A 24,665-nucleotide genomic window follows, 5' to 3' on the forward strand; every position below is an offset into this window, starting at 1 on the left:
GTACAATCCAGAAACAACACATAATTGAAGAATTGTTTGTCTCCCAGTGGATGTATTTTTTTCCATTTATTTGGCTATTATGAGTGGTATTCTAACTTCCATGTGCAGAGCTAAAAGGACTTGTAAAAAAAGTTGAAAGTTGTGTTAGTTTATGGAAAAGAGTGCCTATATTACTAAATCTACATTTGGTCACTGTATCTTGTCCCCTAAGACAGGGTAACTGTGGAGGTTTGTTTTCTGTTTCTTGATTAGAAACTTGGTTGGAAATTATCAGCTTGACAAGAGGACTAGATCCTAAAAACAGTTGCTCAAAAAGACAGTTTTAAAAGTACTTCAGAGAAGTATTACTCAAAGTCTATTCAAAGCTTGACATTATAAAAGGAAAAGAGTGAGATAGACAGATATAGATAGAGAAATAAGGAGACCACGCGTGTGTCCTGCTGGAAGAAAGTAGCTGGCTTTATTCATGGCTGAGGATGACATTGTTTTTCTCCCACTTGTCCAGGGAGAAAGAGTTATACCGTCTTGGAGGGAACTGGGAAAATCTTACCAAAATGTCAGAGGAGATTGCCTATCCCTTGGGAGACATCTTTTAGAGAAGAGTAAAGGTAGTGGGTATATGGTGAATATGAATCGGTGGTGGGCTAAAAAAATTCATTGTGTACATTTGATTACCTGGGCTTCAGTTTTATTTGTCAGGATGGCAGGATGTTGAACAATGTTTCTTTTTTTTCTCTTTTTCTTTTGTATTGTAAAGGAATCTGCTTTTTGTAGCCCAGTAGTAGGAGCAGCCAAAATGAAAGCACCAAATCACATTTGTAGAGGAAGTTTTGGTGAGAAAATAGTGATCACGCATCACCTGCTGTTTAAATCTCTCTGGAAGACCTTTTGGTGAATAAGGGAAAGCGGTGACCCTGATTCCTGTTTTTCATTTTTACCAGATAGGAATCTGACCAGTGTCAGTTTCGAAGGAACCGTTTGGCAGATGAAAGGAGATACCTTTCCTGTTGGGTTCAGGAAGTGCAAGTATGAAACTGGCTGTATCTGTGCTTCAAAAGGAATCAGAAGATTGGGACTGAGATATTTCCATCCATTCAAATGACGGGCAAATGCAGAAGATGATACCTTTCTTGAGCTTGTCTTTGTAAAATTATTTCTCTCTCATTTAAAATTCTAAAAACGAGGCATACAAATTCGAGGGGAGCTTCTATAATTTTAATTTTCCTATGACTTTCCAGAGTTATTGACATTTTCCTTGCTGGTACTTGATTGCTCTTTTGTTGTATTAAATTATAACATAGAGACTGCCAAATTTAAATTAAGTTGTGAAGGGAAAAGAAAAAAATAAAGTTGGCCATTGATGATAGCAACATTTGTCAATGGGGCCCTTTAAAACTTAATTGATACGACTGGCTGGCGTAGCTCAGTGGATTGAGCTCAGGCTGCGAACCAAAGCATCACAGGTTTAATTCCCAGTCAGGGCACATGCCTGGGTTGCATGCAATAACCCCCAGCAACCGCACATTGATGTTCCTCTCTCTCTCTCTCTCTTTCTCCCTCCCTTCCCTCTCTAAAAATAAGTAAATAAAATCTTAAATATATATTTATATATAATAAAATAAAAAAGAGGAAACACTTCAAAAAAAGCTTAATTGAGAGGAGGTCCTTCTTTGGAAGAGATATGTGCAGTTTCTTTGCTTTTCCATAAAGAAAAGTTATCCAGTTATATGTGGCCATGGACAGCGTCCTTGGAAGATGCGACTGTGATCTAGAGGAGAGCATCTGTTTTCTCCTCTTCTCCATACAGCCCTTAATTATGGTGTTAATATTTGAGATGCTTATTTGGGGTTAAAACAACCAGTCATTAGCTGTTTGGTTTGTTTCCTTTGGAAAAAACCCCCAAAATTAAAGGAGCTATCTTCCTAATACATTTGAAAGGAGAATGATGTCTATGAAATGCCTGTTGAATAGAGTGTGTCTTCTTTGAAGAAAACTCTGCGAACATTAAGATATGAGAATTTCCATAAGAACTTTGATAGTCCTGGCTGGGTATCTCATTGGTTAGGGTGTCATCCTGATACACCAAGGTTGTGGGTTTGATCCCTGCCAGGGCACACACAAAAAGCATCCAGTGAATGCATGAGTGATGGAACAACAAATTGGTGTTCCTCTCTCTTCCCCCGCTATCTAAAATCAATGAATAAAATTTAAGGAGAAAAGAACTTTGAGACATCTTGATACCAAAGTAGGGTTATGGTCTAAGAATTTTTCTTAAACTTGTTGGGGTTCATATGTCCCTTTGAGATTAAGAGAAAATTTATGTTGCAATTTCCCATGAATATACACATATTTGAGGATGTACAAGACTTCCTGAAGTCTCCTCCTTGGACCCAAGCTCAGGAGTACTTATGCTAACATTCAGTTGTGGCGCTTACACTGAAATGTAAGTTCTGGACTTGGTCCCTCTTGCTGTTTCCCCAGTGCCTAGAACAATGCCTGGCTCATAATCAGCATGCAATGAATATTTGTTGAATGAATGAATCAGTAACAAAGTGAACATATTTTACTTTTTGGTATGTGGCTAGCTTGGAGTTTCTGGTTGCTTATACTTTATCAGCTCTTTACTAGCTACGAGACCTTCATTTACTTATTTACTTTTTTAAAAGTTTTTTTTTCTATTGATTTGAGAGAGAGAGTGGGAGAGAGAGATATCAGTCTGCTATTCTACTTATCTATGTATTCACTGGTTGATTTTTGTGTATGCTCTGATGGGGGATCAAACTCACAACCTTGGCGTATCAGGACGACACTCTAACCAACTGAGCCACCTGGCCGGGGCTTCACTCACTTCTTGTGCACGGAACAGAAACCCAATCAGTTTAAATGAACTAGAAGATTTTTGGTATGCATTACTGGGAGTCCAGGAGTACGTTCTGGGTCAGGTGCAGCTAGAATCAAGGCTTCAGATGATGAGATCCAAATTTTGTCTCCTTCTTCACTTCTTTTCTTCTGGTAAACTTTTTCCACCCATGGTGGGGAAAAATGGTTTTTGGCAGTTCTAGGTCTACATTACCCTCATAATGCCTGATCTTAGAAGGAGATAGAACCTCCTCCTTTTTCTTTTATTGTTCTATCTGCTTCTATAAAGGCACTTTGGCCCTGCTTGGGTTGGTACTCTTCTCTGGACAAGTACTGTGTCAGGGGTGATGGGAGAGAGAGGGGCCAGCTTAGGTCTTATACCCTCCTTGAGTGGTAGAGGGGTTCCATCATTTCTTAACCATGTCATATTAAGAGTCTTAAATGGGAAAGAAGTTTCTCAAAGGATAAGGGCAGAATAAAAGGTAAGGTAGGCCCAAGGCATCTTTCATACATAGTCATGCACTGTGTACTATTTCAGTCAATGATAAATCGCCCATAGGATGGTACTCCCATAAGATTGTAAAGGAACTGAAAAATTCCTGTTGCCTAGTGACATTGTAGATGTTGTAAGGTTGTAGCTAAAAGGTTGAAAAAATCAACAAGGCTGTGATTGAGATGACAGTCAGGTTTAACCTGGGTGTGGATGAAGGTGACATGGAGGAGCTCCTAGAGGTGGTTCCTGTACAGCTGACCAGTGAGGAGTTGCTGGAACTGGAATGGGGTTGCAGAGCTAAAGAAGGGGCAAGAGAAGATAAAATTGTGGAGGATAAGGAAGAACCCCCAAGTAAATTCACAGTGGAGGGAATAGCAGAAGCTTTTGCAGACCTTTACAAGGTCATGAAATGCTTGAACACATGGATCCCCTGACACCAAAAGGTTTACATTAATAGCGAAGAAAGTTCATGGGGCATTATCTGCTTACAGACAAATCTATGATGAAAAAAAGAGACAAACCAGGCAAACCATCATGGACATATTTCTGAAAAGTGTGGCAGCTCCTTCAGCAGGTGTTCCAGAAGAAGGCCTTGCTGTTATCGGAGATGACAGCTCCCTGCGTGTCATTGCCCCTGCGGGAAAGGATGTAGAGGGAGAAGACGGTGGCACTGATGGTTCTGACCCTGGGTAGGCCTAGGCTAATGTGTGTGTTTGTGTCTTAGTTTTTAACAGAAACGTTTAAAAAGTAAAACAAGATAAAGATAAAAATAGAAAAAAGTTTGTAGAGTAAGGATATAAGGAAAATATTTTTGTACAACTCAACACTTACTTGTGTTTAAAGCTGTGCTCAAAAGGATCAAAAGTAAAAAAAAAACTCTAGAAAGTAAACATGTTATGGTAAGCTAAGGTTGATTTATTATTAAAGGAGAAATTTTTTATTGTTGATTTCCCAGAGAGAGAGAAGCATTGATGTGAAAGAGAAACATTGATTGGTTGCTGCCCACATGAAACCCGACTAGGGACCAAACCTGCAAACTTTTGGTGTACAGAACAATGCTCCCGCCAGCTGCTAAGCCACCTGGCCAGGGCTCTTTTACATCATATTTTTCCTGTACTTTTTCTATGTTTAGATGTGCAGATACTTACTGTTGTGTTACAATTGCCTGTAACGTGCTGGGTAGACTTACATCCTGGGAGCACTAGGCTGTCCCACAAGCCCAGGTGTGTGGTGGGCTGGACCATCTAGGTGTGTGTGAGTGCACTGTTTTGTTCGCACAACCGCAGAACTACCTCGTGTTGAATTTCTCAGAAGTTACCCCTGTTGTTAAGTAGTGCATGGCTGTAAATTAATGTTTAACTGTGTGCGTCATGGGCAGTAGGACTAAGTCATTTTTCTTTTATTAAAAACCATGTTTGAATAACATTTCACCAAGAGGTTGAATAAATTGACTTATTAAATTGATTATTAAGTGTTTACTCAGTGCCAGACACTGTCTAGTTTTTCGACTTTGAAGTACTTAAGTTCACCTTATTTATGATAACTACTATGTTGCTATCAATACTAATTGCCATAATACTGTGTGGCAAATAAATATCAATAATATGTATAATTTCACACCCAAGTCAGTATAATAGCCCTTAAAGAGACAATAGCTGTTTACATCTCTCCTGAGTTTTCCTGCTGTTCTCTTTAGTTAGGATACTGATCACTTCTGGGGGGCATGTTTACGGACCGGACCCTCTCATCTGTCCCCAGGGTTACTGCGCCAGTCTCTAGAGCAGGCTCTGCTCCTGTCTCCCTCACTCCCACCAGTCTGTGCTTCGCTCGGCAACCAGAGGGCTCTTGTTACATATCAGCCAACCACGCTGACCTTTCTCTGCTGCAGACCTTCCACTGGCATCTGTCTCGTTCTCAGTCAGAGTCTTTACTATGACATGGGAGGCCCTTTAGGATCCGGCCCCCCTCATTCCCTGGCCCTTCTGACTTCCTTCCCAATCTGTCACCTTACTCATTTTCATCAGCCGTCTTGGCTTCCTTCCTTGCATGTCCTCAAACAGGGCAAAAGTGTTCCCACTGCAGGATCTTTGCCCTGGTCATTCCCTCTGCCTGGAATGCAGTTCTACATACTCCCTCACCTCCTATAAGTTTCTTACCATGCTTTATGTTTCTCTTTTTTCCATATCATTTATCCCTTAGCACACTATCTGATTTATGGAATTATTATGTCTATTGTTTGTTGGCTCCTCTCCACCCTCTCCCATAAGGGCCTTGGCTTTGTTTGCTCTTAGGACAATGCCTGGCACATAGTAGCTGCTCAGTAAATATCTGTGGAATGAGTGAATTCCATGATGGAAAGATTTAGATTCATTTTTTTCTGAAGTGATTACCTCACTGGTGAGCTTCTTTCAACAATTAAGTGCTAAGAATAAATAATGATGAAAATGAGGGTAGCTAATAGTTACTGAGTAAATAGTTTGTGCTGGGCATTTATAATAAATAATGTTGATGGTGATGATGGCTAACATTTATAGAATGTTAAACTTAGTACTGGGAATGTTGCATTATCAAATCAGTTAATTTTCAAACCAGTCCTTTGAAGTTATTACCAATGTAATCTCAACTTTATAGTTAGTTCAGAGAAGTAACTTCCCAACATCACACACTTATAGAATAGTACAATTATGACATTAGAATTCTGAAAGGAAATAAAATACTGTTAAATTTATATTATCCCATTTTGTCCTATTCTGGCAGAAGCCAATAATATCACTCTTTGGGAAATTTTACTTGTGGTTATGAGGATTACTGTTTGAAGGATTAGGGATTAGAACTAGGAGTATCCTTACATTTAGAGATAAATTCATTACTTAAGACTACTAACAAATTCTACTTTAAAAGCACTACTATTTCTGCCCCTAGAGGCTGGAAAAAATTTTGTCCAGCCTGGAGGCGAGGGAAATAATTTAATTTAACACACATATGTGTAGCTCTTTTTAGTCACCAGACTTTTCTGCTTGCTTTTCTTTACCTTTGGTTTTACCCTCAGTTGGCTCTGCTCCACAGAGGGCCTGTGGGTCGCTTCATTATTTTCTGGTAAGGATTCACTCACTCTGTCCCAGAAAGAGAGGTCTCTGCTTTTTAATTAAAACACTCCAGAAGAGGGTGTATCTGTCATTGCAGCCATAATCACGTCCTTGCCAGTAACACAAACAAGTTCTTTGTGTACAGAAATGGCTTAAAAGTGTGTCTTATACCTATTGATTCCATCCATACTAATTATAGGTGTGCCTGTAGAATGACATTTGTGGTGTTTTTAAAACCCATATTTATTCACATTTAGCCACTGTTAATTAAATGTCTGAAGCTGTATTTCTGAAGGAATTTTGTGAGTGTGGGAAGGCTTTGTTTTGTTTTGTTTTGGCAGTTCTTAGAAATGTCCCAGTTCCTGGTTGATGCAGAAACAAGAGCCATCTGCCCGCAGCTTTAACAAGATAACTTTTATAACCTGCAACTTTCTGGAAAAAAAGTCTAATTTCTATGCTGTAATGACTGTGAAAATTGGTCTGTAGTTGCCAGGAATTTTTCTTGCCAGGGTACTTCTCTTGCCAACTATTTCCTCCTAGGTATGTTTCTCTTTTATGTATAATTAGCCAGGAAGTGGTAGTTTGTTTTCATAGCCGTCTCTTTTTGAAAAAGGTGTCATAGTAAAGGAACAGGGAAGAGGCAGATCCGTCCAGCTGTAAAACTGATCACCAATGGCATTGTACTCAGATTTCAAGGCAAAGAAATGTTTTTGTTAAATTTCTGTTCTGCCTAGGAGTTCGTACTGACTGGGTTATTTCTTTGAGGTCTCTTTTAGCTGTTCATTTTTAGAATATATACTTAAGTGTCCCTTTATGGTTTGCTGGAGGGATGGCCCAAGGATGAACAGTTGGAGCATCATTACATACTTCATCTTTCCTTCCTGTGATCGTCCCGCTACGCCATCATCAACCTCATTTTGTTTTTTTGCAAGTTGTTTTCTTTAGCTTTGTGGCCATTAAAGTATCAATTCATTCTTTCAGCAATTATTTTTTGTACACTGATGACAAGCCAATCACTGTGCGAGGAATTGAGGATATAAAGATTAAAAATATACTGTTGTGGTCCCCAAGGAGCTCAGTGTTTATTAGAGACATGCAGCTGGGTGTATAATATGATAACAATTTGAAAGGGTGCCTGTCAACTCTGGTGAGATCATAGAAGGAGACCCTAAACTTGGTTCACTATGAGCCAAGAGAATAATATTTTTTAAAAGCCTGTACATTTAGGCTATAGTTTAGAAATATAGTAGGGATATGAAAACCCAACAATTAAAAGACCTGGTATATTAATGTGCTCAAATAGAAAATTTCTCCAGTTGTTGCATCTCATATATCTCCATGAGAAGTTACATGTTTTATGTACATGCTTTAGATGTACGTACATAAGGATGATTAATTATGGGTTTCAAAACATGTAGCCTTATTAAATTTTGTCTGTCCTATCAGTGATTGAGAAGTATGTTGTAATCTTCCACCATGGTAATGCCTCTGTTAATTTCTACCTGTAGTTCTCTAAATTTTGTTTGATATAATGTGTGGATATTACACGTAAGTTTAGAATTGTTATATTTTCTTAGAGAGCAGAAACACTTCTCATATAGTGGCCCTACTTACTGTGCATATTGCTTTGTCCACTTGAAGTCTACTTTCTGATACTGTCCCTGCTGCCGTAGCTTCTCTTGGCTAGTGCCACTCAGCTTCCGGTCTCGGGAAGACTCATGTGAACAGCACATGGCTGGATGTCTTCTATCCAGTGTGAAAATCTGTCTTTTAAATAAGTTAAAAATTATACTTATTATGATTCATATTGACTTATTTCTACCCTCTCACTTTGTGCCTTACATTAATCATAATTTTTCACTGATTTCTTCTTTTTAAAAAAATACTTTGGGATCAACTGAATTTGCGCTTATTTTTTTCTCCTTATTTTATTTCTTCCTCTTTATTGGTTTTGTATTTATATACTCTGTTTTCATTATTTCAGTAGTTTCTTTTAAAATTATAATACACATACCCTGATTGGTGTGGCTCAATGGATTGAACGCCAGCCTGCGAATGAAAGGATCACTGGTTCCATTCCCAGTCAGGGCACATGCCTGGCTTGCGGGCCAGGTCCTCGGGGTGGGGGGAGGGGGGCGCATGTGAGAGGCAACCACACATTAATGTTTCTTTTCCTCTTTTTCTCTCTCCCTTCCCTTCTCTCTAAAAATAAATAAATATAATCTTTAATATACATGTTCAAATTATAAAGTCAATTGGCATTTTATCCTGTTCCTGTGCAGTTTTGAACCCCAGGGCTACTTAACTCAGGTCACTTCCTTTCTATTCCTGTGCAGGTATCTGGTACTTCAGTGCCGTGCTCTTTTAAACCCACATGTTAGTCATTGTTACTCTTTTGCACTGAGACAGTGTTTATTTAGTTTAGTGCACATGTTTCAAGAGTTTTCTCTCCCTATTTTTTATCAGAACTCATATTTTTCTACTAAGGTAATTTTCCTTTTATCAATACCTGAAGCACATTGAAAGTCTGTTAGTGGTAAGTTCTTAGTTTTTACTTATCTAAAAATATTTTGATATCCGCCCCCATTTTAAAAGTTAATTTTGCCCAGTATGCAATTTTAACTTGATAGCCAAATTTTCTTTCATCATTTAGACAAATGATTCCACAGTCTCTGGCTTGTATTGTAGAGTCTGGGAAGGTGACAGCCCAGTATACTGTGTGTTCTGTATCAGTGGGCCCGTATCTTTCATTAGCTCTGGAAATTCTCAGCCTTTATCTCTTCAAATACTGCCTCTCTTCTCAAAACCTGACACCACTTAATTGTGTTGGTCAAAACTGTAGGGTCAGCACAGAAGATCTGCTCAGTCCTTTCAAAGCCCAGTTCATGTTTCTAGTCTCTTGAGGCCTCTCCCAGGCTCTGTTCCCCACATTTTCTGTGGTGACTGATGAGATATGGAAGCATTGACTCTCAAAATTGGAAGGATCTATCATGATAAAATGCCTTCATTATTCTTGTTCTATATTGGTATCTTTTCTTAACTGGAATCATAAAACATCTTATGTATAACAAACTGAGTAGCAATAATGAAACTTTCATAATCACTGAATATTCCTGCCTTGGAAAGAGTTGTAGAAATGTGCCCAAGGCTGCAGTGACACTCAGCTATGCTGGTGGATTCAGGAATCTTATGTCAATGTTAACGTAGATGGAGGGATTCAAAGTATACTTCAGAGTGTCTAGTATTGAGATTTGCCAAGACATAGCTACAAAGACATTCCAGAGACAGAGCATCAAAGGATTTATAGAACTCTGGTACTTCTGGGAAATGAAGAAGACAAGGGATCTAGATGTCAAAGCCTTGTACCAAGGCTTGCAAGTGGAGCCTTCTGATAACCCCAAGATAACCCTGAGACCTGAACCTGGTCTTTGATATGCCTTCTCCAGATGACTAATCCTGTGATGCAGCACGGCAGGTGGCAGGAATCTCTCCATAAGGAACTCATTACCTGTGTTTATATCAACACAAGCCACAGGAAATGTCAGTAGTCCCCTTCGCCAGGAATGAAGCGTAAAGGAGAAAAATCATCCACAAAGGAAAATAAGAAATCACTTATTGTTTATGGCTATCATAACAAAGAAGTTTCTGCTTAAATAATTGTCTCTCTTCCATTCTGTTTATTCTCTCCTTCCAGGATGCTAATGTATAAGCATGGTAACCTCATCCTACCTTTATATTTATTTCTTAACCCCTCTTTCATATTTTCTCTGTCCTTCTGTTTCACTTTGAGTAATTTCTTAAGATCCATCTTCCAGGGTATTAATTAGCTGTGCCTAATTTACTCTCTTAAACCTGCCTACTTATTTCAGCAATTATTTTTCATTTCTAGGATTCCTTATCAAATCCATCCTTATCAAATCCATTTTTGATGGGTTCTTATTTTTTGCTGTTTTAAAAAAAAGTTATCTTTCATGCTTGTAAACATTTATAATAGATGTAGTTGTCAATTAAAATACCTGCTTGAAGTTGTTTTTGCTGATACATGCATAGCAGCCTGTTGCCTTATCAGTAATTTTAAAAATATTTGAGACCATATTTCTTGAATTTAATTTTCAGTATAACAACTGTAAACGCTGGACAAAATATAAAAAACAACTTTGTGAAGGTGTGGAAGAGTGACCAAAACCAGGCAGAAATATGGGGTAGGGGAGGGGTCTATACTTGGAAGAGAGTGTCGCTAGGTGAATTTCTCACTTGATGACCTTTCTGTGAGAGCACCTTCAGATTTGTGCCAGCCAGGTGGTGAAAACTCAGGATCTGAGCTTGGCCTACTGAGTCAGTATTTCCAGAGCCTATGATTTTTCTAGCTCTTTGCAGATGCTTGAAAACTGATAGTAGTTAAGTCAACTCAGCCATCACTAAACAATTGATTTCAACTCCTAGAGAGACCCATTCGTTATCCTGAGAAGTACACCTTGCCCATACTTTGACTTTCAGGGGGACAGCAATGGACAGGCTAGGAGAAAACACTACCCAGATTGACTTGCAATAGTAATAGGTTCAAAGATATCTGGGAGGCAGGGTATGGAGGATTAGAAGAAAAAGAAGCACTGGGTTCGAGGAGAGAAAGTCATGATTTCTTTCTTTGGTTGGGTTAGGGCTTTAAGCTTTCAAATACTCAAATCCTTTCTGAAATCATGGTCTGATATCCACGTTCCTCTTTGAATGGCAATGTGTAACTCAATTAGTTTCTTTTCCTACCAGTTGCCTCAATATTCATACTCTGAACAGAATTGTTTCACAAAATGATGGCTTCTTGCAATGATTTCGAAAAAGGTACCATGTGAATGACAGCATTCCTATTGTAGTCCACATGATACCTATTTTTTTAAAGGTCTTTAATTCATTTGGTCTTAGTGGATCAAAAATTTAAATATAAGGATTATCTAGTATTTTCAAGGTTTCCTTCCATGTAGTAGCACTTCAAAATTTAGTGTTTATTGTGTAATTTAAAAGTGGTTTAAAGTGATTTTGTCTTTCATGGAAACATAACTGGAAACATTTTAAATACCCAAGGAGAAGCACAATCTCAACTTGGGAAGGCACCCATTTAGAAATATTAGCAACAACCAACATGTGCATGATTGAGAAACTCACATAAGGAGTTACATACCTGTTTCATACTTAAGCTTGAAATACTTGTGTTAGTGAAAAAGTATTATTAAAATAAGACATCTGAAAAGAGAAGAGAATGCTAAATTGTATTGGTTTAACTTTTATAACCCTCAATGTCAAGTAGCAAACAAAAGCAAATTTAACTCTTCTGCTCGTCATAGACAGGTAAGATGAGTCCAGCAGTGAGGATTTGGTATGTTGCATCTGTGTTGCACTTACATGTTGGGACACTTTTTGGCAGAAATTTTGCAGTGAAGTTACCTCCTGCTTTGCTAGATTTCTGGCTTTGTGCGAGATTGTCTCCACAGGGCCCATCAGATATGTGAAATAAAATCGGATATTTGTAGAACCTAGTATTTCTTGTTAAGCTACTGTGACTTATGAGACAAATTAATTTGCATACAAACAATAATCTACAGGCCTTGAGGTTGGCTCCTAATTTGGGCAACTTGAGTATTGGTAAGTAAAAAAAAATTCTGTATTACTACATAGCAAGATCTTAAGATCTTAAATGGTGAGTGAGTGGAACAAACTCACATACTAGAACTTTGCTTGGAATGCTGAAATAATGTGTACACTTTAAAAAAATTGATATAAACAGTTACACTTTCTAACTACAGTGCATAAAATATTATAAATAATACAATCTGCTATTGAAGGATACCACAAGCCAACTCTAATTACAAAACAGTATCAGAGAAATGAATAATCACAGAAATAGAACGAACTGGGAGATCACAACTGACCCACTTAAAAATGAGGCACAGGAAGGCTAAGTGACTCGCATAAACACAGCTGATGATGGAATGGCTGATGAAGGGTCAGAACTGAAGTGTTTTGTCTTCTATTTTAGTACTACTTCTAAATGGAGGGGCAGGAGGGAGTTGATGTTTCAGCGTGGTAGGGAATTTGTGGTAGGGAACAGTTTGGGGAAGGAGCCAAATTTATTTACTTTTGAAATAGTTATACAGTGTATGAAATTATTCATTTATTCGTAATTTATTTGTGCTCCTTCTGATGGACGTTCGTGTTTTCCCATTTTGCCATCTGGAGCAGTGTTGCCTGAAGCACTCTCGCACGTGTCTCCAGATTCACATTTGCAAGCGTTTCTCTGGGGGCCATATCTATATACCCAGTTAACATTACACTCATATATTTTTAAAAAGTCAATGGTACTCTGTTTACTTCAAAATTTACAAACAGAAGACCTCATAGGCAAAGACAGCAGTGTTGTAGTGACAAGAGGTGCAGGGGGCTGGGGCAGGGGATATAGTAAAAGCCACATGTTTTTGATTCATGCGTATGTATAAAATCAAAGTATCTACTGAAATCTGCTCATAGATACCTTGGAAGGTCTAATAGTTGAATGATTTTTTTCTTATAAATTAAAATGAACAAACAATTTACAGTTATGACCTTGTAAAGAGAAGAGAGATATGAAGGATAACCGGTTTTACGATAGCTGAGTTTCCGTTGACAGATTGAGAATTTTAGGCGAGTGCTGTAATTGCTTCACTTGCTGATTCAGACCTGACAATAATAAATGCAGCCCATTAAAAGGGCACTATTATGTTGAGTTGAAAGATGCTGTATGAGAAATTGTTATTTAGGGCAGGCCATCTTGGCCTTTGATATTTTTGATAATTTTCTGAGATGCATCTGCATGGGGAAAATTTCCAGCCCTTTCTTCCATCTACTATTATGCAATCATTTCTTGGTTCCAGGTATTTTTACTGTTTATAGGATCTGCCAAAAGTGACACTATTGATTTATTCCATGATTCAAAGAGTCAATCAGTCACTCACTCCAGTAAAATTATTGAATACCCCCCATGTTTGAGGCCTAATATTTGAAGTTGGGCATGTTATGGTGAAGAAAACAAAAATGAGCTCTCTTGGAACTTATAATTTACAGTGTTAGAGACATGTGTAACAAGGAATTAGTATGGAGTGCGAGCTCTATTGATCGAGGTGTGTAGGTACCACGGGAGTACAAAACAGGCATTCCTGGTCCATTTAAGGAAGGTTAGAGCCTGGTTGGCGTAGCTCAATGGATTGAGCTTGGTTTGCGAACCGAGGCATTGCAGGTTCGATTCCCAGCCAGGGCACATGCCTGGGTTGCAGGCCATGGCATGTTTCTCTCTTTCTCTCTTTCCACACATTGATGTTTCTCTCTCTCTTTCTCCCTCTCTTCCCTCTCTAAAAATAAATAAATAAATCTTTTAAATTTTTTTTAATAAAAAAAGGAAGGTTAGAGCGCTTTTACAAAAATACAGATTCTTATTCCTGATTCCCCAAAACTTTGATTTTGTAGGTCTATACCAAAGAAGCCCTCTGTTTTTGTTGTTACTCTTATTATGATCGTTATTCATTATTTTAACTCCCCATAGGATTCAGCCGATTAGCCGCTTTGGGAAACACGTTATGAGTGATGAAAATGGGCAGCGGTCATGGCAGGGTCTCAAAATGAATTATCTAGAGATGCAGTAGATGATTTCCGGTGCTTTCTACTCAGAGACTATAGGTTGATCTTTATATTTGTCCCTATTCAGTTGTAAATTCTTGTCCTCGGATTATAGAAGAGAACTGTCCCAATGGCAGATGTGGGCACCTTTCTTATCAGCAGTACACATGAAAAGATCCTGGAGTTGTTTAGCTATAGAGACCAATGAACGTCAGAGGTAGCCTTGACTGCCAAGGGAGCTACCAGGATCTTAGGATGCCTCACTGTAAAGTTAGCCTCACAAAGAAGGGGGAAGAGTCATCTGTCCCACTTGTTTGGGGCACATCTGGATTCCCGTGGATAGTTTCTAGGATCCCATTTAGAGTGGATTTTGACACTTGGGTATATGGAAAGATGTGGAGCTCCTTGGTAAATATCCCAGTGAGGAAGAACTGGAGAGAAATAGCCTTGTTTATTTCAGAAAAAAAGAATATATGGTCTGTCTAGTTACAGAAGGAAGAAATGGAAGCAAAAAGGAAAGTTGTTTGAGAAGGAAGTCTCACTTCTTCACTGACCGATATATGCATATAACAAATATTTATTTAGTATCCCTGTCACTAATTCTAGAAGATGCCAAGGATATAATGGTAAACAAGATGGATTCAGTTCTTGACTTAATGGAATTAGTTTTTTTAAAAAAATATTTTATTTATTTATTTTTAGAGAGGGAAGGGAGGGAGATAGAGAGAGAGAGAAACATCAATGTGTGGTTGCTGGGGGTCATGGTCTGCAACCCAGACACGTACGCTGACTGGGAATCGAACCTGCGACACTTTGGTTCACAGCCCGCGCTCAATCTACTGAGCTATGCCAGCCAGGGCTATGGAATTAGTTTATTGGGAGATCCAGACAGTTAAGCAAGTCATTATAAAAAATGTGTTAAGTTTTGTGGTGGGAAACACGGGGTGCTATTTCACCTCCATATGAGACACATTTCTAATATCAGTACTGTCAGAAAGTTGGTAAATGAGGAATACTCTGGCCCTGGAGGTAGGTATTCAAGAAGAGGGTGTTGGGAATATTGTAGAAGTTGTGCCGATGATTACCATTAAAATCCTGTTTAACTTTTAGCTTAAATGATCGTATATGTCAGTGATTTTCAACCCTTTTCATCTCATGGCACACATAAACTAATCACTAAAATTCTGTGGCACACCAAAATTCACCAAAAATATATTTTTTGCTGGCTTGACCAAAAAAAAATAGGTATCAGTTTGATTCATTCCACTAGATGGCTATTGTGTTGGCTTTTGTCATTTTTTAATTTGACAATCTAAGGGATTGCCTCCTGACTAAATAGTCAGGTATTGTAGGTTTAAAAAATTTTTGTGACAGACCAGTTGAAAATCACTGGTATATGTCTTTATAACAGATTCACACTTGCTTCTTTCTATCTTTCCCTTTCTTCTATTCCCAGTTCCAGTTCTTTAAGTTTGCACAATGAAATGATGGTCTTTGTGATTTTTACAGACATTTGGGTATAAGGAATAGGGCAAATTCTGAAAACTGAAGTCATCATTGATTATGTGTTTACCTGAGCTACTAGGTAATTGAGGGTAGGTATACGTGTTTATATAAATGCACTGTGATCTGATTTACAGCTTTAGTTTTTCCCAGTCCTCCGATGGCCAGCCCATGCGGGTGGGGACTCTCAGCTGCATTCTAGTGCGAACCTGTAGTTCCCTGGGAGTGGGTAGACACCAAGAATGGGTAGAATGTCATTGCTACTTTTTATATAATTTTAATATGCTCTAGAAAGTAAGACTATGTTTTTTTATTATGTTTAGAATTCTTAACATGTCGTAACTCATTAGAAAAGTGGACCTTTCCCTCACAGCATGTTTTAAAAAAAATGCAGTGTTGTGTTGTGACATTCTCATGCGCCTTTTTCATTCAATGTGATGGACTGAAGTTGGGTATTGCAGGGGGTTGGGTTTGCTTCCTGACCCAATGTGACTTCCTGTTTCTAAGAAAACAGTTTTAAAAACTCTTAAAAGGAATTTCTTGAATGCTTGGCAGCTCTTGTAAAACCACATTTTTGTAAACTAGTGTGAATGATGTATATTAAAAAAAGCAAAGAAAGAACCTTATTGCTTCACTAAATTAACATTTTGTTTTGTGGAAAATGGGTCCTATAGATAAATCTGGTGACTTAGGAAGTGTCTGCTTCTGGTAACCAGATACACCAGGAACCACACTTTCAATTTGGATGATCAGCCTAGCTCAAGTGAATGTTTAATCACAAATTGGGTTTTACTCTGTGTTGGAGCTGACGTGTACTAGGGAGTCTGGTTAATATTTTTTGTTGTTTTTAAAAGAAAGTTGCAACTTGGTCATTTTCCTTCAAATGAATTCACAAACTTAGAACTAATTCACAAGCATTTTTACAATATCCTGTGGGAAAAAACCCAGTTATTCCCACCACTCAGTCACTGCAAAAAATGAATGTTAGTAAGTCTTTGGTAGTTACATATTCCTCTTTGGACAGGAGAGTCATATTTCTTGGTTCTCAGGGCAGAAATTCAGCTGTTCTCTCAGAATTGTCCTAGAAATTGGCTTCTCATAATTATTTTAATAGGGATAAAATATGTTTTTTGTAACCACAAAGGCAATTTATTAATTTGATTAATATTTATTTATATATTTATTTTAAAAAAATATTTTATTTTTTATTGTTCTTTACAGAGTGGGGAAGGGAGCGAGAGAGGTAGAGAAACATTGGTTGGTTGCTTCTCGCATGCACACGGCTAGGAACCTGGCCCCAAACCCAGGCATGTGCCCTGACAGGGAATCAAACTGGTGACCCTCTGGTTTGCAGGGTGGCGCTCAATGCAATAAGCCATGCCAGCCAAGGCTGATTATTATTTATTGAGTACCTACTATGTGTCAGGCACTCTTCTAGAAGCAGACAGTATGATGAGGAATAAGGCAGGCAAAATCTTTGATTTTATTTATCTATTAAACACTTATTTAAGGGCTTACAATATGCCAGAAACTGTACTTAGTACTTTGTGGATAGTAAGTCATTTAATCCTCCTGACAGTGCTGTGAGGTAGGTACTCTATCCTTACTTTGCAGGCCTGAGAGGGAGGAGCAGAGGCACCTGGCTGGGACGTTGCTGAGCCAGGGTTTGAATGTGGGGTGAGTGCTTATAACCACCCACTCACTCTGCGGTCACTCTGTAAACCTGTCCTCGTAAGCTTACACATTGCTTGTGAGAAAAACAAAACACACACTCAGGCAAAAAGGGAAAATAAAAACTACAGGTAATCTGACCAAGGTTAAAAACTACAGGTAATCTGACCAAGGTTAAATGTTCCCTTCTTCTAGTATGTGTATGTAAGAGGTGTGTGTGTGTGTGCGCATGTGCTCATGCGTGTGTGTATGTTTGCAAGCATATATGAGATCTTATTGATTTATTACCACTTCTTTTCACAACATATTATAAATGTTTGGCAGGCTGGTACATTTTCCAGGTAGAATTTTACATAACTCTCCAGTGTTCCATGGTGCGTTTATGTCATGATTTATCTACCCAGGTTCCTACCGCTTAACAATGTTGAATTGTTACTTCAATTTTGAGTGTCATAAATGCTGCTTTAATTAGTCCCTTTATGACCAAACCTTTTTGTAAATCCATGATGATTATAAAGTTTTTTAGTGAAGAGTAGTAAATATACGATGCCCACGTGCCATCTGCGCTTTTTGGCTCTGATGAGGTTGACAATGTCATCATGCTTTCCCTTCCAGGTTGGTGGATGACAGGTGTGTGGTGCACCCGGAGGCGGGGGACCTTGCCAACCCTCCCAAGAAGTTCCGAGGTAAGACATAAATATATATTTATGACGTGACCTAAGGGGATGAGGCTATTTTTCTATCTTAAAATAAGTAATGTTAAAACTTTATTTAACATGGAACTTTCTAATATAAATGTGTTCACTGAAAATGTTTTCAATAATTTCTCCATTGTTTTTCTTCTTTTATACATTGAAGGATTTATAATGAAAGAATAGTTTCCATGTGATTTTTTTTTTTGCTAGACAGTAGCCTATCCCTTCAAAGGCAATCTTAGAAATTAACTGCAAGAGGCCACTTTTCAAACCAATAAATAAGATACATATATATTTCTGTGACAGTTATACTGTAAGTGTTAGTGTGCCCTTAGCAGCTCTTTAATTTGTCTTCATAAAATCTCCAGGAAGGTGACAGTGATGTGTTTGCTTAGCTTTTAAAATGCCACTTTGGTTGGTGTGTAATAGCTAACAGTTGTCTTAGAACCCTTTTCTAAGTAGAGTTTTATAAGTAGCTTGATAATATCACTGAGAAATTGGTCATTGTAGAAGACTGAGTCTTATTCAACTGTTATAAAAGAAAAATTAATAGAATCTGCAAAGAATCATACACAACTAAAACCAGTAATTAAAAGCTTGCTCAAATCAATCCCCAGTGTGTATGTACTTATAAGAATAAAAATAATTTTAAAACAATATTCCTTTCAAACACACTGTCTAAGCATCCTTCTCGCAGGGTGAAAAGTGGCTTTAATAAGTGGTACAGATCTGGAGAGAGGGCCCAGAGCCATGTTGTGATTTGCGACTTACTACCCTGGGGAAGGAAGATGTTGAGCATTTGGAAAATATTTCACATATTTCACTCTGTGATAGGCACTTTCCACACAATTCTCATGATAAGAATATCATATTTTATTCTCCTTAAACTCAGAATCTCAGGGAGAGAGTGACAAGCATAGTAAATGTACTTTGAATTACCTTGGTCATTTCGAATAAGAGATCTAAATTTCTCCTCAGGTGGAAAAATTCACATAAGACAGGCTGTGGGAGACACACTGCCCACTAGAAGCACCCACAGATGCTCATTAGGGACACTCTTCTAACCTGGACAAATGAGGTTTTTCTCACCATAAAGAGGTCCCACTGAGATTGTTGTCAAAACCCAAATATGTGTGTCTGACACTTTGAAAGGCCAAAACTCACAATGTCAAAGTTTCAAATAAGAAAAGATATTTTGATTGAGAAGGTGCTGAGAAGATACAAGATCTAATTGTGCCTCAAATCCACCTTAACAGACTAGGTTAATGGTTTTTAAGGGGCTAGGGGAACAGGTATGCAAAGTGCTGGTGGGGCACATTTTAATTGGAGGACCTTGGAATGTGGCTATTTATAGTAAAGGGGCATCGACACTGAATCTTCCTGGACAATGGACCTTTGGCTTCTGGAAGGGTTCTGCTGTTCAAGTTCTGGCTATGTCCTGACTCTTGGGTTTAGTGGGGTGATGGTAGTATCATGATGTTAGTGGGACTTTGGTTCCTGGTGCATCTGGAGGTCAAAGGTTTCTCCTTTGCACGTGCTTTGGCCACATGACATACAGTTTTGGTCTGTTGTCTCTGAAAGACAACTTAGTATCTCACTGAGCATGATAGGACCAATTTGAGCTAGTTCTGCCATTGCAAGGATAAACTTACAATAAAACTACTATGAGGGAGAATCAGCAGTTGTCACAAAACTTGGTATTCCAGAACACCCTGCCAGAGACTATACAATCAGTGATTTCAAAGATAGAAGAGGGTAGAGAACCCTAGTGAAAGAATAGAGAATATGAAAAAGAACAGATGGGTTTTAAAAAGTTTGATCTAGTATATTTATAAAGATGAGAAGAGAGTTAGTGCTTTGGCAAAGAGACCCAAGGAACTCACCTAGGATACAGTACAGAGATACAAAAAAGAAAAGTATCAATGAAGTAACTCAGACAACACTTATGGTCAAGATGGAAGTGTAGGTAAACATGGATTGCCTCTTTCCACAACCACATCAAAATTACAACTAAACTACAGAACATCCATCACTCAGAACCATCAGAAATTGAGCTGAATGGAAGTCAGACAACTACGAAATTAAAGAAACCACATCCATCCAGACTGGTAGGAGGGGCAGAGATGCAGAATGGGCTGCTCCCACATCCACACATGCTGGATAAAAATTTGGGAGGGATATCTTGGGAGTAAGGAGTCCCTGACCTACATCAGACCCCCCCTCCCCCCCAGCTCAGGGTTTCAGTGCCAGGAAGATAAGTCCCATAACTTTTGGCTGCAAAAACCAGTGGGGACTGAGTCACTGGGGAGACTTCTGGAGTCCAAAGCAGTTCTTCTTAAAGAACCCACACACAGACTTATTCAGACTCACTCCCTTTGAACTCCAGGGCTGGGGTAGCATCTTGAAGGGCACCAGTTGCATACAGAGAGGAAATGAAGTGTCTGGCATTAAGGAACTAGTTGGAGGACAGTTTTCTTCCAGACAGAAAGGTGGGCAGGGGCCATTGTCCCTTTTCTGAACCCTTCCCTGAAAGAGTCTCAGAGCCAGCAGGTGGGTTCCATATCTAAGACTCCCTCAACCTGGCTAACACTATTTGCCCCACCCTGGAGATTCCCTGAGGCACTGTGCCACCCAACTTATGGCCCACCCAAGCTGTTAACAGTGGCTTTTCCATATGAATAGCTGGTCTTGGCTCATGTTTCATGACTTCCTGAATCCTCTCTAACAAGCAACAGTCAGCCTCACTGAGCCCTCAGCACCCAGTACCTACACCTCTTGTTAAGTGGCCTCAGTCCTGGTACAAGCAGCAGCCAGCCTAGGTAAACAGCTTGGCTTTGCCTGGGAACCTCCAAGTCTGGCACAAGTATCAGCTATCTGCAGATTGCTTTATAGCTTATGCAGCATGGCCCTGGGCAGAACACAGGTGGGGGCTGACCTTGCACTGTACTACCCAGGAAACCCCAGAGCATGTGCATCCAGTGGACAGCTGCAGACCATGTCGGAGCACCACCACCCTGCCCCTGCACAGCTGATCCTCCACGGAGGGCAGAGGGCGGTGGTCAGTGGTCACAGCCAATTCTTGCAGCTTACTGGCTTGGGTAAATCATTCCCATCAACCTGCTAACAGCAATCGACTCAATTACAAGAGGAGGGTGTCCTTAGCCCACACAAAGGGCACACCTTGAGTATCCAGGCTGGGTAATAGGAGAGGCTGTGCTACTACATTAGGCCACACTACCAAAATAGGGAATCATAGCAGCTCTACCCAATATATAGAAACAAATACAAGGAGGCTACCAAAATGAGGAGACAGGGAAACATGGCCCAGAAGAAAGAACAGATCAAAGCTCCAGATAGAGAAATAAACAAAATGGAGATAAGCAATCTGTTAGAGCAGAGTTCGAAACAGTGGTTATAAGGATGCTCAAGGAACTTAGTGAAGACCTCAGCAGCATAAAAAAGAGCCAGTCAAAATGAAGGATTCACTAATTGAAATAAAGAACAATTTACAGGGAAACAACAGTAGAGTGGATGAAGCTGAGAATGAGTTCAATGATTGGAATGTCAGGAACCAAAAAGACAACCACTCAGAACAACAAGAAGAAAAAAGAATACAAAAAAACTAAGGTAGTATATACAGCCTCTGAGGCAACTTCAAGGGTTCCAACATTCACATCATAGGGGTGCCAGAAGAAGAAGAGGAAGAAACTGGAAATCTATTTGAAAGAATAGTGATAGAAAACTTCCCTAATTTGGTGAAGAAAATAGACATGCAAGTCCAGAAATTGCAGAGAGTCCCAAGCAAAATGAATACAAAGAGGCCCACTCCAATACACATCGTAATTAAAATACCAAAGTTTAAAGATAAAGAGCAGCAAGAGAAAAGAAGTTAGTTACCTACAGGGGAGTTCCCAAAGACTGTTGGCTGATTTCTCAAAAGAAACTTGGCAGGCTAGAAGGGATTGATAAGAAATAGTCAAAGTAATGAAAAGCAGGGACCTACAGCCCAGATTGCTCTATCCAGCAAAGCCATCATTTAGAATAGAAGGGCAGATAAAGAGCTTCCCAGACAAGAAAAAGATAAAGAAGTTCATTATCACCAAACCATTATTATGTGAAATGTTAAAGGGACTTATTTAAGAAAAAGATCAAAACTATGAACAACAAAATGGCAATAAGTACGTATTTACCAATAACTGAATCTAAAAAACAAACAAGCGAGCAAGAAAAGCAGAGACAGGATCACGGACACAGAGAGCATTTTGATGGTAGCCAGATGGGAGGGGATGTGGGGGAATGGGTGAAGAGGTGAGGGGAATAAGAAGTATAACCAGGTAGTTACAGAACAGCCATGGGGATGTAGAGTACAGCATAGGAAATGGAGTAGCCAAAGAACTTACACGCGTGACCCATGGACATGAACAATGGTGTGGGGATTGCCTGAGGGAGTGGAGGGTGCTGGAAGGAAGGGTCAAAGGGGGAAAAATGGAGACAACTGTAATAGCATAATCAATAAAATATACTTAAGAAAAGAAGTGAAAAAACATGAATGAGTTTGAAGGACAGACTGAGAAGGTTTGGCAGTATCTAATCAAGTTCTAGAAAGAGACGCTAGAACAAGTGGGAATGAAGCAGTGTGTGAAGGGACGTGGGTGCAGACTCTCTGAAACTGAAGAGAAACCCTACGCCTCAGGTGCAGGAGGCACGTGGAGTGCAGAGTGGTAACGGTGCACAAAGCCGCAGCCACAGAGGCTCTTCTGTGTGCCGTAGCTCCCCGAAGAGAAAAAGTTTTAAAAGCAAACTTGGGCAACAAAATCTGTATTTGTAATTGTAAAAGGATAAAAGCATGGGGTTCAGGTTTTCACTGTACTTCTCGCTGGCTGTGTCATTTTAACTAGGTCACCTAACTGCTTTGAGCCTCAGAAGACATCTGTCATTGGCTGGTGCCAGTAGGGGTGGGTAATAACAAGAGCAATGCCAACCACACAAGGCTCTGTGAGGCTTGAAATCTTTCCAGGGAATAAATATGAAAGTGTTTTGTCATTATACAAATGACAGTTAGAGTAGGTAGGCACTGTGTGGTTCCTTTAAACATATGCAACTCTCCTCTTACATGATAAGCTCTTCAAGGGCAAGATTCTATTCTTTTCTACCTGTGTTTTCCAGGCATAGAGCTTTGCCCATAATAAACATTTCTCCCCTCCTCCAGCAAAAAGATAGCCATTGGATGCTTTTGAATGAGAGACCCAAACTCTGCCTGGGATTGTACTGTTACATTGGTTCCCAGGGGTGCCACACACTCCACTACCAGGAGCGTAGGTACGCTTATTTCTCTGTCAGTCAGGGGTGAGTTATCTATCAAAGATAAATTTTCAGGTCTCGTGGCCACTTTTTTCTTTTTCTCTTTCCCAGTGAAGTAAATTATTTGAAAGTGCAAAGATTATTTTAGTGTGTCTGAGGGAACCCGTAGGTAACAGCTTTACCCAGCAGGTAGTTATATAGAGACATACAGATATTTGGCGTCTTACTATTCAGCGGGCACTGGGTCAAAGCAAGGATCCCTCATGGTGCTCCATCCAGCTCCTGGAGGGCTGGCTCCTCCTGGAATCTAACATTGTCTGTGCTAGCTTGCTCTAATTTCCTATCTCTAGCTTAAGACTAAACTATTTCTCTTCCTCCACTCAGCCTGGGAGAAGGAAGGTATTTTTCCTGTCAGAGATTCAGGGTGTCCTTTTATAGCTCCGACTCTTCCCCTGTGACTTTGGAACACATCCTGATGGGGCCCCAGAGGAGAATTTCTGGAGACAGGCTTGTATCCGCCCTAGTCTTCAGGGCTACTCAATAGCCATGAACTGACCTTGGAGTTCCCAATACCTAGTCTTTTCACTTGGTTCACAGCTCTTGAATCACACCATTCTCTGCCCAAGTGTATTTCCCCTGCCCCTTTTGACTTTAAAAACCATAGCTTTTCCACAGACGTGTCTCCCAGAATCACCACCCCTGCATTTCCAGACTGCTCTGCCAAGTTTCCAGAGTACCCTCCCTCAATATTACTCTTTAGATAACGTGAAGAAACAATAGCATGCAATTCACCGCACCTCAGTTATTCTGGCCTCAGCCAGACAAATGGTATTCTCAAATTTATTTGAAAAGATTTTTGCTTTTCATACTCTGAGTTTTCAAGTGAATCATGCAATTTTAGAGCTTCTAGGCGATTAAAAGTAGAGTATGACTGCCCCAGTTTTTTGAATGAGGAACTAAAGTTCCAAAAAGGCTAAAATGCTTTTCCTCAATACACACAATTATACAATGAAATGTTTTTTCTTGACTGTCACATTGCCTCACATATGAACAGAGGAAACTAAGTTTTAACAAATAAACAGCTTTCCAAGGGTTATTAAAACTTGGCAGACAGCTACTTTTCAGTAGAAACCACACAATCAGAATACTATTAACAGAAGCACAGTGGCTTTCTCTTAAGTGAGTATAAGATTCCTTTCATGATGAAATATTCTCTATTTTTAAGAGATGAACTTTAAACTTTGGAATAGACTCAGACACACAGAGGAGATGTATAGGATGCACTATGAGGGAGAGTTCCCTTCTACCCAGTCTCTCCAGTGTGAGCATCTCACATGTCGTGGTGTGTGAGAAGCTACCATTTTTGTACATTGTTCTTGGCCGAATTCCAGACTTGCTTCAGATTTCATCTGTTTTCCA

The 24,665-nt window shown here is 39.4% G+C and overlaps 1 protein-coding gene across 1 annotated transcript in view; it reads left to right on the forward strand.

Moving 5' to 3' along the window:
• The window catches only part of ITPR2 (inositol 1,4,5-trisphosphate receptor type 2), a 436,558-nt gene that overhangs the window by 18,405 nt on the left and 393,488 nt on the right, over positions 1–24,665 (forward strand). The window contains exon 2 of the mRNA XM_045828972.1: positions 17,866–17,936. Coding sequence (XP_045684928.1) covers positions 17,866–17,936 — 71 coding nt within the window. The remainder of the gene's footprint in view (positions 1–17,865; positions 17,937–24,665) is intronic.

This window comes from Phyllostomus hastatus, unplaced genomic scaffold, assembly GCF_019186645.2.
Source record: "Phyllostomus hastatus isolate PE091 unplaced genomic scaffold, TTU_PhHast_1.1 phas_scaffold_93, whole genome shotgun sequence".
In the NCBI taxonomy this organism is placed as follows: Eukaryota; Metazoa; Chordata; class Mammalia; order Chiroptera; family Phyllostomidae; genus Phyllostomus; species Phyllostomus hastatus.